The following is a 13,566-nucleotide window of genomic DNA, read 5'->3' as shown; positions in this document are numbered from 1 at the left end:
TTTCAAATTACACATAACTACATAATTACAAAAGTGAATGCTTCAGCAAATAACAAGTCATGTTCACAATCAAGTACCTCTGCTTTTCTGCTCCAATAGAGGAACTGCTTTCAAAAGGTTTTGGGAAAGCCATATATTCTGTTTTCCCTGAAGAATTCTGGGCTAAAGGTTGCTGCTGTTCAGTGGATGTAGAAATATTCTGAGACAAATCTCCAAAATTAGAAGGAAATAAAGGGCTGAAATTCATACCTAATAAATAAAAGCAATGGGTAAAAGAACAATAAAGAAATGTCTTTAGCTTTAAATGAAATTAAAGACAGCTTTTTTTTTTTTTTTTTTTAGTTTTCGGCAGACACAACATCTTTATGGTATGTGGTGCTGAGGATCGAACCCAGGCCGCACGCATGCCAGGCGAGCACGCTACTGCTTGAGCCACATCCCCAGCCCTAAAGACAGCTTTTAATTAAAGTGCTGCTCAAACCCACTCAAACAGAAAATTATTCATTTAATAAATTAATGTTTATTTATTCAATCACTATTTATACGCAGCCACTGGCATACAAAGATGATTAATAATCCTTACTCCTTAAAGGACTAAAGTTATAAATATTAGTAAATGATATTTATCAAATTATTACAGGATACCAGACCCAACTATAGGCACTTTACATATTATTTCATTTACTGTCCAAAATAACACTATAAAATTGATACTATACTCATTTTGCCATGAGAAAAAAAGGCTTAGAGATCAAACGTCTAATAAGAAGAGATGGTTAGATCTCAGGTATGCAAGAATCTAAAGTTTATATTTTTTCCCACCCTAATTAGGCAAGCAAAATATCATTACATACTTACCAAACAGTGCTTCCAGGTCCCTGCATAGGGCTATTTAATAACCTGGAGAGGAGGGCTTCACAAAACTGAACCCGTTTATACAGAACGAACAATTATTGTACATGGTGTTGGCATAGGTATAAAGAGTATTACAGTGAAAAGAGAATGAGCAACTTCTCATTCATCACTTAAAAGTCTACTCAATGTTTGTTGTCAATATTCACAATATAGAACTAAAAAAGCTTGTTCAATTTTTTAATGCCACCATCTTGAAAATCCTGTTAAGAATATATACTGTGATACATAAACATAAATATGTTCACAAAGCTCTCCCAACTTTTTTCCTCCTCCTACATTCACTTGTAAACAACAACTCTCCTTTATGATTCATTTCATTTAACTAGTCACTTAACTTATTCATTGTATTTCTAAAGTCTTTTCATTTTTCTTTACCACTACTAGCAATGCCTTAGATCAGGTTGTCATTCTTTCCCTAATATTACTGCTAAAGTCTTTTATTTACCAGCTCCTCCTTCCTTTTCAATCCTCCCACACTATCACCAGTATAATATTTCTAAAATATAAATCTCACATCTGCTCAGAGTCCTTCAATGGCCTCCTCTTCTCTACAGTGTAGTCGAAGTGTTTTTGCCAATTACAAAAGGCTTCTGTCCTACCTACTAGTCACACTTAACAACCTCTAAATTTCCTAAATGATATGTTATTTCATTGCTTTGTTACTCTAAGTGGCTCCATTCATTAGAAAGTCCTTTCCTTTCTAATCTCTCTGGTAATAAATTTTATTCAAAAACTAATTTGCCCAAGCATTCGCACAATAGCTACATCACTCATGGCACTGCACTAGAAGCATTTGTTAACATTCTTAGCTTCCTCAATAGATTCTTAATTCCTGAAAGGATTTATCTCCTTTGACTCGCAATAACTGAATGAAAGCCTAAGAGAAATGCACTTACCAACAAGATATGGTGCTTCTATAGAAGTATACTATGTTAATCATCTTTACTCTCCTAATGCTTTACATAGTGCTTGCTATAGAACAGCCACTAAATAGATTTTCTCCCTTTCTAAACAGCTGAAGCAATCATTCATTAGTAATTTACTTAGTTTTGTTAGCAACTATATTATTAAGTTTTCATTATAAGAAACAAAGTAGAAAAAAAGTTTCTAACTTGCCTTGCAAACATTTCCTACCATTTCAAAATAGAATGTTAAAAATCTATGCAATATCACAATACCAGACCTTAAACTATATTACAGAGCCATAGTAATAAAAACAGCATGACACTGGCACTAAGAGATACACATCTACCAATGGTACAGAATAGAAGACACAGAGACAAACCCACATAAACACAGTTATTGCATCCTGGACCATGGCACCAAAAACATTAATTGGAGAAAAGATAGCCTCTTCAGCAAATGGTGCTGGGAAAACTGGAAATCCATATGTAACAAAATGAAATTAAACCCCTATCTCTCACTCTACATAAAACTCAAAGTGGATCAAAGACATAGGCATTAAAACACAGACCCTATACATAACAGAAGAAAAAGCAGGCCCAAATTCTGTACCATTTTGGCTTAGAAACTGATTTCCTTAACAAGAGTTCTAAAGTGCAAGAAGTAAAATCAAAAATCAATAAATAGGATAGATTCAAACTAAAAAGCTTCTTCTCAGCAAAGGAAAGAATCATGAAGAGAAAGCCTACAGAATGGGAGAAACTCTTTACCTCACACACCTCAGATAGAGCATTAACCTTCAGGGTATATAAAGAATGCAAAAAAACTCAATACCAAAACCCCAAATAACCTAATCAATAAATGGGCTAAGGAACTGAAGAGACACTTCGCAGAAGAAGAAATACAATCAAACAACAAATATATGAAAAAATGTTCAGCATCTCTAGCAATTAGAGAAATGCAAATCAAAACTACTCTAAGATTTCATCCCACTCTAGTCAGAATGGCAATTATCAAGAATATAAACAAGGGGTTGAAGTTGTGGCTCAGTGGTAGATCACTTGCCTAGCATGTGTGAGGCACTGGATTCGATCCTCAGCACCACATTAAAAATAAAATACAGGTATTGTGTTCACATACAACTAAAAAATATATTAAAAAAAAAAGAATACAAACAATAATAAGTGTTGGCAAGGATGTAGGAGAAAAGGTACACTCATTCATCACTGGTGGGACTGCAAATTGGTGCACCTACTCTGGAAAGCAGTATGGAGATTCCTCAGAAAACCTGGAATGGAACCACCATTTGACCCAGCTATCTCACTCCTCGATTTGTACTCAAATGACTGAAAATCAGCATATTACAGAGACACAGCCACATCAATGTTTATAGCAGCTCAATCCACAATACCAAGCAAGTATGCAACCAACCTAGATGCCCTTCAACAAAATGGATAAATAAAATGTGGTATATATACACCATGGAATATTACTCAGCCTTAAAGAAGAATGACTTTATGGCATTTGCAGGTGAATGGATGGAGCTGGAGAATATCATGCTAAGCAAAACAAGCCAATCCCAAGAAACCAAAGGCTGGATATTTTCTCTGATATGTGGATGCTAATTCATAATAAGAGGGGGCTAACAAAAAATAGAGGTACTTTGTATTAGGAAGAGGGGAGTGAAGGGAGGGGAGGAGTTATGGGGGTAGAAAAGACAGTAGAACGAATCAGATATTATTACCCTATGTACATAACTGGTGTGATTCTACAACATGTATAACCAGAAGAATGAGAAGTCATACTTCATTTATGTATGATGTATCAAAATGCATTCTACTGTCATGTATAATTAATTAGAACGAATTTTAAAAAATCCATGCAACAAATTATAATATCAAAAAAATTTTTTTCTTTCAGTTTCAGTCACCTACCTGGTGCAAATGATGAAAAATTAGTAAATCCAGGCAGATTAAATAGATTTACAGGTTGTGTTGGAAAGCTGAAAGGACAAAATAAACTGGGAGATGAAGGGTGTGACGCACTACTTCCTCTTTCCTTGCTTCCAGATTTTTCTGGATGCTGATTTTGTTGGCGCATAAGTTCATTCAGCATTTGTTTCAACCTACAAAAATTTAAGAAGTCAGTAATTTTAAAACAAGCTATATTATCATCTATAAAGTATATTCAGGAAGATTATATGTAAGAAATAATTCAACAGCATGCAGGACTGTTCTGGTCCTACAACAAATAAATGCTTGCTCTGCTAGCCTTTGGAACAAGAACTGAAGGCAGTGTCTCCTGTCAGACAGCAAGTACAAGTAAATTTTTTTTGTTTATAGCTTCATTACTGGCATAACTTACACACTACAATTCACCCAATGTTAAGTATACAATTCAATAATTCAGAATTTTACAAACAAAAGTCCACAATTTCAATATGGAACAATAGAGGAATCACTGCTTATCCATTTCTCAGGTGGTTGAGAATGTGTTAATATATATTTGGTTCATGCCCTTTCTTCCTAGCAGATAACTATAACACTCTCACACAATTTTGGCACTCAAAATTGTCCACATTTCTAAGTAATCAATTACCTCTGAACATTATTCTGTTGCCATGTTAGCTGTGTGTAGCACTGGTTCAACTGGTGCATTATGAGGTGTACCTGAGGAGATGCAACATTGCTTGGCATAACACTGTAAGGACCTGTGAGAAGAGTTTGCAGCAGACAAGACAGAGTCTATTGAAAAAAAAATTTGGTAACAGTTACTGATGAGTTGAGGAAAATTTGTATTACTTCGAAAATAATACAAATAAGATACTTATTTTTGTAGTAAACTTTACCTGCTGGTCTTGCATCAAAGTCTGACAAATATTGACACTGAAGTCAAGTTGTTTCTTAAGCTGGTTAATTTGTTCTTGCCATTGTTCTTTCTCTTCTACATAAGAGAGCTCTGATACCCACCGAAGGTTTTCTTGCCGTTGCATGCTGATATTCTGTTGTTGTCTTGTCTTGGCTAATGGGCGATAATTTCCATCTGCCGAAAAAGGGCGATTGTTCTTCCACCTAACATAGAATTTAAAGCCTTAAGTTATCACATATAATAATTCGGTTTTTAAAATACAGCCATAAACCTGATATCCTAGTCTCTAAGCAAATATTCTCGTGAAGTTCAAAGGACTTATAAAATATAAAAAATAGAGGGGAAAACCTGCAATTTTCTAGTTTTAAACCATTTTTAAAAACTGCTTCCCTGTCTTTTTCCTTCATGTCTTTACACAGAAGAGCCCATTTATTTCTGTATTCTTCTGTCAAATGAAAACACTGACTATACTACAATCTTCCATTCCTCATGCTTTAAGTTTAACCACACACATTCCATTAAGTGGAACTATTCTATCTAACCATCTTTTATTCATGAAAAAATTGTTTTCACTGTTATAAATCAAAATGCAGTTAATATTTTAAAAAAATTTCTTTGAGATGGAGTCTTGAGCCCAGGTTGGTCCTGAACTAGGCTCAAGTGATCCTCTCCTTAGCCTCCTGAATAGTTAAAAACTATAGACAGTGTGCCCCCAGGTCCACAATGCAATTAATATCTTTGTTGACACATCTTTTCACTATCCATCATTTTTCATTTTTGCTTAATTCCCCAAAACAGTAGCAAAAATGAAAACTTATGTATGAATCTTGACACAGTCTCGCTGGGACCAGCAACACCTGTGATATATTAATAAAAGCAGTCTCTGTCCCTGGTTTTTAGCATAACACTCTAAAAACCCTTGACATCTCCTGAGTGGTAGAATGTCTTTTGTTATTCATAATAAGCCCATTGTAACCATACCTGAGTTTATACTAATGAAGTAACTATTGGAAGGCCCTATATATCTTCATGATGGAGAAGGGAGTGGTCACTAGAAAAACCAACCAGTCCATTTAGAGGGTTATAATTTTCAGACTCATCCCCTGAACTCCAGAGGAGACAAAGAGGCCAGAGCTTGCATTTAATCAACAATGGTTTTATTGATCACACCTATGCAATGAAATGCCCATAAAACCCCTAAACAATGTAGTTCAGAAAGCTTCTAGGTTGGTGAGCACATCAAGGTGTAGGAAAGTGGTATAGCAAGAGGACACAGAAGATCTGCACACCTCCTCACCCCATACACTGCTTTATGTATTTCTTTCACTTGATGGTACTTGAATCGTACTTATAATTGGTAAATATAAGTAAGTGTTTTCCTGCGTTCTGTGAGTTGCTCTTACAAATTATCAACTGAAAGAAGGGTTGTGGGAACTCTCAAATTTGTAGCCATGTTAGACAGAAGTACAATTATCCTAGGGACTAAGCATTTACATCTGAAATGAGGATACTCTTGTGGAAATGAACTGCTTTACTTATGAGGTCTATACTAACTCTTGTATAGAGTGCTATAAATGTGCTACAAATGAATTTTAAGATACTGAGCTAGTTTGGAGAATTGTATAATTCCGTGGTGTCAAAAACCCGAGATACTTAAAATCAAGCAAAAAACTAAAACAAACAAACAAACCTATTTTTAGATTCCTTTGCATTATAGGAATTGTGATTCACACTATTAGGAGGATACATAGAAAAATTATCATTAGAACTGGCATCTTGCTCTTCTTCCTCTTCTTCATCTGTCCGAACAATTCCTTCAGAAAGGTAACCATCTTCATCTCCTTCTTCATCTAAGGCACACTGAGTAGAACCTCCCCAAGTTGCCATTGTTCTAGTGATTAAGAGACATAAAACAGTTTCCATTCTGAAAGTAAGCTAAATACTTTATGCACCAGACCTAATATCAAACATATATATATATATTAACACACACATTTAATCATAACTCTATAAGATAAATCGTACTCTCCTAATTATTGCTATACAGATTAGTTTGCCTTCCATCAAACAATTCTTTAATTGAATTGAAATAGTAATTACCTCCCCAGGAACTTTTTTTTTTGCAGTACTGGGGATTAAACCCCGAGGCACTCTACCACTGAGCTATAATCCTAACCTTTTTTATTTATTTATTTATTTATTTATTTTTACCTTTTTTATTTTTTGAGAAAAGATCTTGCTAAATTGCTAAAACCAGCCCTAGCACTTGCAATTCTCCTGCTTCAGCCTCCAGAGTATATGGGATTACTGGCATGCGCCACTGCACCTGGCCCTTAGGACTTTTTTCCTTAACTAAACCTCCCTCAACTTTTCCTTGACTGACAATTCTCTACTTAAGTGCTATCCAAAAGAATTTTCTGTGTGCTGGGGATACAGCTCAGTTGGTAGAATGCTTGCCTCCCATGCACAAGGCCCTGGGTTTAATCCCAGAACCACAAAAACAAATAAACAATCAAAACAACTTTTTGCAATAGTGATAATGATTGATACCTGTGCTGCACTACACAGCGGATGCTAGGTACACATAGCTACTGGCACTTAAAATGTGGTTGATAGGAAATAAAAATTTTCATTTCATTTTAATTTAAAGAGCCACCAATATCTATGGGCTGCTGTTTTAGGATGTACAACTTTAGTCCAGGAATGTAGCACAGTGGTAAAGCTTGTGCTCTGCAGGCATAGGGCCTTGGATTTAATACCCAGCATCATAACAACAACAACAACAACAAAAAAACAATATACAACTCTAGACCAATGGTTCTGCTCATAAAAACTATCTGAAGAAAGCTGTAAAAGAACAAATGTGTAATTACCAGAAAAGAATACTGATAATACAGTTTGATCAATAAAACACAGAATAAAACTCCAAAAATAGGATAAGTTCTAAGAGAAAGACAGTACAATGTGGTAGAAATGTTTTCTAAGGATAGGAAAATGTAAAGTTGCAAAAAATCTGGATTTCTAAAATTAAGATATAAATATTACTATATAGCAACTAACTGGTCTTATAGATAACCAACTCTTTGTGAAATATTCTAAATATGGAAATGGTGAACTTAAATCCTAAAATCTAAAATGTTTTGTATAATAAAATGTTTTAAGATCCTCAAGATTCTTACAAATAGAAGATGTTCAATTTAAGTAAAAAACTGATTTTTTCCCCTGGTCTGTTAGAAAAACAAGACATCAAGCATTTTCTTTTTATAGGCTTAAAACTTTAAGAAAATAAGATTTATAGACATTAGAAAATCTGTTATCACCATTTATCACATGCCATAATAATTTGAGAAAGCTGATTTTAAAAAGGCAAATGGCTGGATTCAGTCAAATTGAGTCACAAAGGTGATACCTAAAACACTAGCCTCAATGAAACAGCAGATTTATGCTGTCGTATCAAGGGGGAAAAACAAACTGCTTTGCCTAAAGTTTGACATTATTTAAAAAGTGATTTAAACTACTCTCTTACTTTTCTGTTCTACTTTGTTGAGGAGTACACAGGTTCTCAGATCCATCACTTCTCAATGACACGGCCAATGGAGACGTAGTTTCAGCTAGACCTTGTCTCCTCTGATGTTCAGCCATTAGAGCTTCAAGCTGCTTTCTTCTCTGTCGAAGCTCTTCCCTTAATATTTCATGTCTTCGCATGTCTGACCACAACTATTATTTTAAAAATCAGAGTCAAGTAAATATTTGGATTTGCTGTAGCCTCAAAGAATATTGTTGGTACTACAGAACTTTCTATTTTCACTCTATCCTTTTGATGATAAGATTTCTTTGAAGGTTAAAATAATATTTCAGTGATGATTAAGAAAATATTAGGTAATCTTTAATTGTTAATGAAAATAAGCAGCACTCAAACTTCAGGAACTATTTGAGAAAAGACACAATATTATCTACAAATTATATATATATATATATATGTAGTGCTAAGTGATTAGTCTTTCCAATTGAAACAATTAGTGTCTGCTGTAACTAAACTCTTATATGTAATTCTGCTAAGTATTTGCTAATAAAGAGCATGATTATTTTGAAACAATGCCAGCATAATTATTTTTTGTAAAAAAAAAATGTTTTACTCCACGGCTGGGGTTGTATCTCAGCTTGCCTAGCATGTGTGAGGCACTGGGTTCAATTCTCAACACCGCATATAATAAAATAAAGAGGGGCTGGGGTTGTGGCTCAGTAGTAGAATGCTCACCTAGCACATGCAAGGCCCTAGGTTCGATCCTCAGCACCACATAAAAATAAATAAAATAAAGGTACTGTATTCAACTACAACTAAAAATAAATAAATAAATAGATAGATAAAAGTCCATTGATTAAAAAAAATAAATAAAAAAATAAAAGAGGTTTATTCCAAGTAGAAGACACAAAACACAAAACATGTTTCAAGTAGAATACTGCCAGCATGTGTAAAGCCTTACATTCAATCCAACAACTGGTAAAACAAAACACCCTATGTTTCACAGATACTGTTCTCCATCTTATGATGTGTCTTAAGACCAACTCAGGAAATATAATGAGTTTACCATACCTCATTATCTACTACTGAAGAATCTTCAGGTTCAAAAACAGATTTGCTTGTATTGGTCTCATTTTCATTAGTGGTTGGGGTTGAAGTAACAGCTGGTATGTATTTTTTTGTGGGACAATTACCCACAGTAGTGGCTGACAGCTAAAAAAGAATTGGCAAAACTATTATGAGGTATTAAAGTAATAATATTATTTTCATAAAAGTAGTTAGTATACTTCTTCTCTGGATCTTTAGTGACATGTTTAATCTGTTATTACTAGACCCCAAATGCCATCATCATCTGAAAATAACATATAAAAACATAGGCTAACGTTGAAAAGTAATACTCAGGAACAACAAAAGCAATAGAAATCAAAATTCTGTATTCCTAACCTAACACTGTCACATATTCCTCTGGATATTATTTAGATTGGGGATAAAGAACAAAAGGATTAGATAATGTAGAAAAGGTAAGAGTTTTGAAAATAAATGATTTTATCAGAAACATATATGCTTTGGTATGTTTCCCTTTCTTCAAAAACAAAATATAGGGGCTGGGGTTGTAGCTCTAAGGTAGAGCACTTGCCTAGCATGTGTGGAGGAACTTGGTTCGATCCTCAGCACCACATAAAAAATAAAATAAAGTTATTGTGTCAACCTACAACTAAAAAATTAACGTTATATATATGTATATATATATATATATATATATATATATAGCTAAAAATAAAGCTAACCAATAAATTTTATGAAAATCTCAGAAAAGAATTATTATACCATTCTCATATCAATCCTATACCTGATTATCTGACATGACCAAATATAGCTTATTTTCTGTTCAAACTGAAAGACCCATACTATACAGTACTATTTAATAAACAAAAGCATATATATTTTATTTTCACAGAAAACTTATAATAAGGACAGATGCAGTGGCACATGCCTATAAAATCCCAGCAGCTGAAGAGGCTGAGGCAGGAGAATTACAAGTTCAAACCTAGCCTCTCAGCAACTTAACAAGGCCCTAAGCAACTTAGTGAGACCCTATTTCAAAATAAAATATAAAAAAGGACTGAAGATGTGGGTCAGTGGTTAAGTGCTCCTAAGTTCAATCCCTGGTACTGGAAAAGAAAACTTATAATGATTTAAAACCTTTATTATGTAATCCTAGGCCAATAAAATATGAAAATACTGGTTTATAACTGCAAAGTTCAAACCAGAATATTTTAATATAATAAACACTTAGAAGTAGTCAGTCATGTTCTGAATCAATGGCTTATCAGCCCAGTAAGAATAAAAATGATTAATTCCCATGATTTCATAGTATATCCCCAGCCCATTATTTCATCAATTTCATTAATTCCCAAATTAGTAGATATAAATCTGATACATCAGTACTAGAAAAAGGCAAAGAACATTATCAACTGACATTAGTTTTTTTTGGTTGTTGTTTTGTTCGGTTTTGTTTTTCCAATACTGGGGATTGAGCATAGGGCCTAGCGCTTGGTAGGCAAGCATTCCACCACTGAGCTACATTCCATCCCTAAACTTTAGGTTTTGAACACCTCTTTGCCTAAGCAAACTGAAAGAAATAATTCTTAATTACCTGCAGGTCAGGACATGCCTTTTGCAAAGCTTGAATTTTCTCTTGAATCTCAATCAGTTTCTTTCTTTCTTCCTGCAATTGTTTTAGCTCTCGCTGTTGTTGCTGTAGTTTAGCCTCATAAAATTTCTCTCTATAATTAAATTGACATTTTATTTGTAGACTCCCAATAAAAGTTGATGACAACATTAAGCAAAATAAAACAAAATACCTAGCCAAGAACTTTCTCTGTTAACAAGCACTAGATTTTTACTAAGTAAAAGCCAAAAGCTTTGCATACCTTGCCTTTTCGTTTCCACCAGTATCTTTCTGTGTTTTGTTAGCATTTCCTCTAGTATTATTTGAATTTTGTTTAGTGTCTTCTTCTGCTGGGTAGAAGTCATCCAAATTTGATGTATTGGCAGAAGTAACCCCTTGAGCTGCATCATCATCCTAAATAGCACAATTATATTAAAACATATCTTAGATATCTCTTGATATCTAGAGACATTATTAGATTCACACCTTACCAAATGCACTAGATCATAAAATTTTACATAACACAAATTAATGCAATAGAGAAAACACAATAATTTTTATAGAAAACTGAAGTTCATTCTCAACCAATGGTGAGGAATGAATTCTAAGACTAAATGAACACATTCAAAATATGGGTTACCAACTACTCAGTTGCTACGGTTTAAGTGTCTCCCCCAAGGGTTCAAGTACTGAAATTTAATCCCCACTATAAAGTATGTGAGAGTGAATACTAATCTCACTTTAGTGTTGAGAAGTGATTAGAATTAGATAGAGTTGCCAGGTAAAATCCCAATAACTAAATATTGGTGGGTTTATAGGAAAGGTGGAAAGACCAAAAGACACACATATGTGTTCCCTGTCACTTGCTATGTAACACTATGAATTGCCTACAGATTCTGTCAGCCAAAAGGCAACCATCAGATATGGGCTCTTAAACCTTCAGAACTATGAGCGAAATAAATCTATTTATTTCTATAAAGTTACCCAGCCTCAGGTATATCTATATAGTAACACAAGAGTAAGACAACCTAGTAATAACCAAAATTCTATTTTTTTTTTTTTTTTTTGGTACCAGGGATTTAACCCAGGGGCACTTAAGCACTGAGCCACATTCTCAGGCCTTTTTAAATATTTTTTTTTTTATTTAGAGACAAGGTCTCATTGAGTTGCTTAGGACCTCACTAAGTTGCTGAGGCTGGCTTTTAACTTGCAATCCTCCGGCCTCAGCCTCTTGAGCTGCTGGGATTACAGGTGTGCGCCAACAACTTGTCTTTTCTCATCTTGAGCAACTATTACTAGGAAGATATGAACTTTATGTTTTTTTCCAGTAATTATGATGTTTGAGATAGGATATTCTCACTATATTTGTATTTACTAAAGAGGAAAGAGAGAAAATGGGGTAATTTTTAAAGAGGGTCAGTGACAATGAATTTTGATTGTTTGAAATTGTTACTATAAAAATTTATCTATTATCAAGAGTGCCCAGCTCCACTGGTAATTTTTTTCTCCTCTTCATGTTCTGCAGAAAGCTAATCTTTGATACCCCTCAGCAACTTTGCATCAATCTAAACACTAACATAACCTATTAGTGATATTGATAGGAAGATGGAAAGAAACTGTACTGTAACTTCAGAAAAGGAGAAGCTGGATCACAAAGTATTTTTACAGAATAAAAAGTAGACAAACTAAAGCATGAGAAATAATGCAAAACAGAGCTTCCTGAAATTTCAGATGGTAGTATGAGGGTGCCTAAACAACTGAAATGATATGAACTACAGCATTAAAATAAAGCTGAAAAATTAACACACATTTTAATATACAATGCATCATAGACTGGAAAACAAAAGATAACAATTTCTGGAGGCTTACTGATACATTAGGCTTCATTAAGGCCTTACTCTAAGTTGTCCAGGATTTTAAATCAGAAAGACTAACAGTTTATATAAACATAATAACTATGTATGTTTAAACCTTCTCCTGTGTCCCTGAGAACCAGGATATAAATACAGGTATAAGAAAAAGAGTACTACATTCAACATGAAAAAAGACTAAAAACTATTAACATTAGATATAAAATGTTGGAAGTTTTAGATAACTCCTGTAAGAGCTCTCTTTCAGGAAGGGGCATTTAATCCTTCTGGTCTGCAGTTTTCTTATTTCTCATATATGTATTTCAAGTCTTAGAAAAGAATTCCATTCAATATAAGCCTGAAATTAAGCCATATAAGCCACCAAGTTATTCCTCAGTTCTTATCTACTATTTCCATACTTTTAAAGAAAACAATCTTAGAAAAAAATGTAAAATTAGCAAATGCAATATCTGAAATAGCATAACCCATTATTAGTATTTATTTTAGAAGTTTTTTTTTCAAATGGCAATATAGTCATATAATGAACTTCAAAAAGTAAGACATTTAGAAAAGTCTCATTTACAGCATTGTCTTCCAATTGATTCCATTCTCCATAGGCAATTGATATTATCAATTTGATTATACAAGCAAAAATAAATATACGTATGAATGTATACCTCCATATGTTTGCATACATGTTTACATGTGTTCCTGCACCCTCTTTTCCTCCACAGCTCTTCTTATAATAGGGAAAATCAAAAAAAGGCCAAGCCAATGCTACTAATGCTTAAATAAGCCACAGCATATAAAGATAATAAAATGTCATCAAAGGTATG

At 33.8% G+C, this 13,566-nt stretch overlaps 1 protein-coding gene across 13 annotated transcripts in view; it reads right to left on the bottom strand.

Moving 5' to 3' along the window:
• The window catches only part of Pcm1 (pericentriolar material 1), a 93,347-nt gene that overhangs the window by 39,068 nt on the left and 40,713 nt on the right, over positions 1-13,566 (bottom strand). For all 13 annotated transcript variants that reach the window (XM_046425944.2, XM_058573122.1, XM_046425943.2 and 10 more), the window contains 9 exons: positions 11,143-11,294; positions 10,866-10,995; positions 9,281-9,421; positions 8,213-8,403; positions 6,377-6,577; positions 4,667-4,889; positions 4,417-4,562; positions 3,753-3,943; positions 78-249 (listed from right to left, as the gene is read on the bottom strand). In XM_046425944.2, coding sequence (XP_046281900.1) covers positions 78-249; positions 3,753-3,943; positions 4,417-4,562; positions 4,667-4,889; positions 6,377-6,577; positions 8,213-8,403; positions 9,281-9,421; positions 10,866-10,995; positions 11,143-11,294 — 1,547 coding nt within the window. The remainder of the gene's footprint in view (positions 1-77; positions 250-3,752; positions 3,944-4,416; positions 4,563-4,666; positions 4,890-6,376; positions 6,578-8,212; positions 8,404-9,280; positions 9,422-10,865; positions 10,996-11,142; positions 11,295-13,566) is intronic.

This window comes from Marmota monax, unplaced genomic scaffold (assembly GCF_021218885.2).
Source record: "Marmota monax isolate L192 unplaced genomic scaffold, Marmota_monax_Labrador192_F-V1.1 WCK01_AAM20220418_F8-fsc00197, whole genome shotgun sequence".
NCBI lineage: Eukaryota > Metazoa > Chordata > Mammalia > Rodentia > Sciuridae > Marmota > Marmota monax.
Note: the sequence above shows the minus strand (reverse complement) of the source record. Positions and strands in the feature narration are given on the sequence as shown.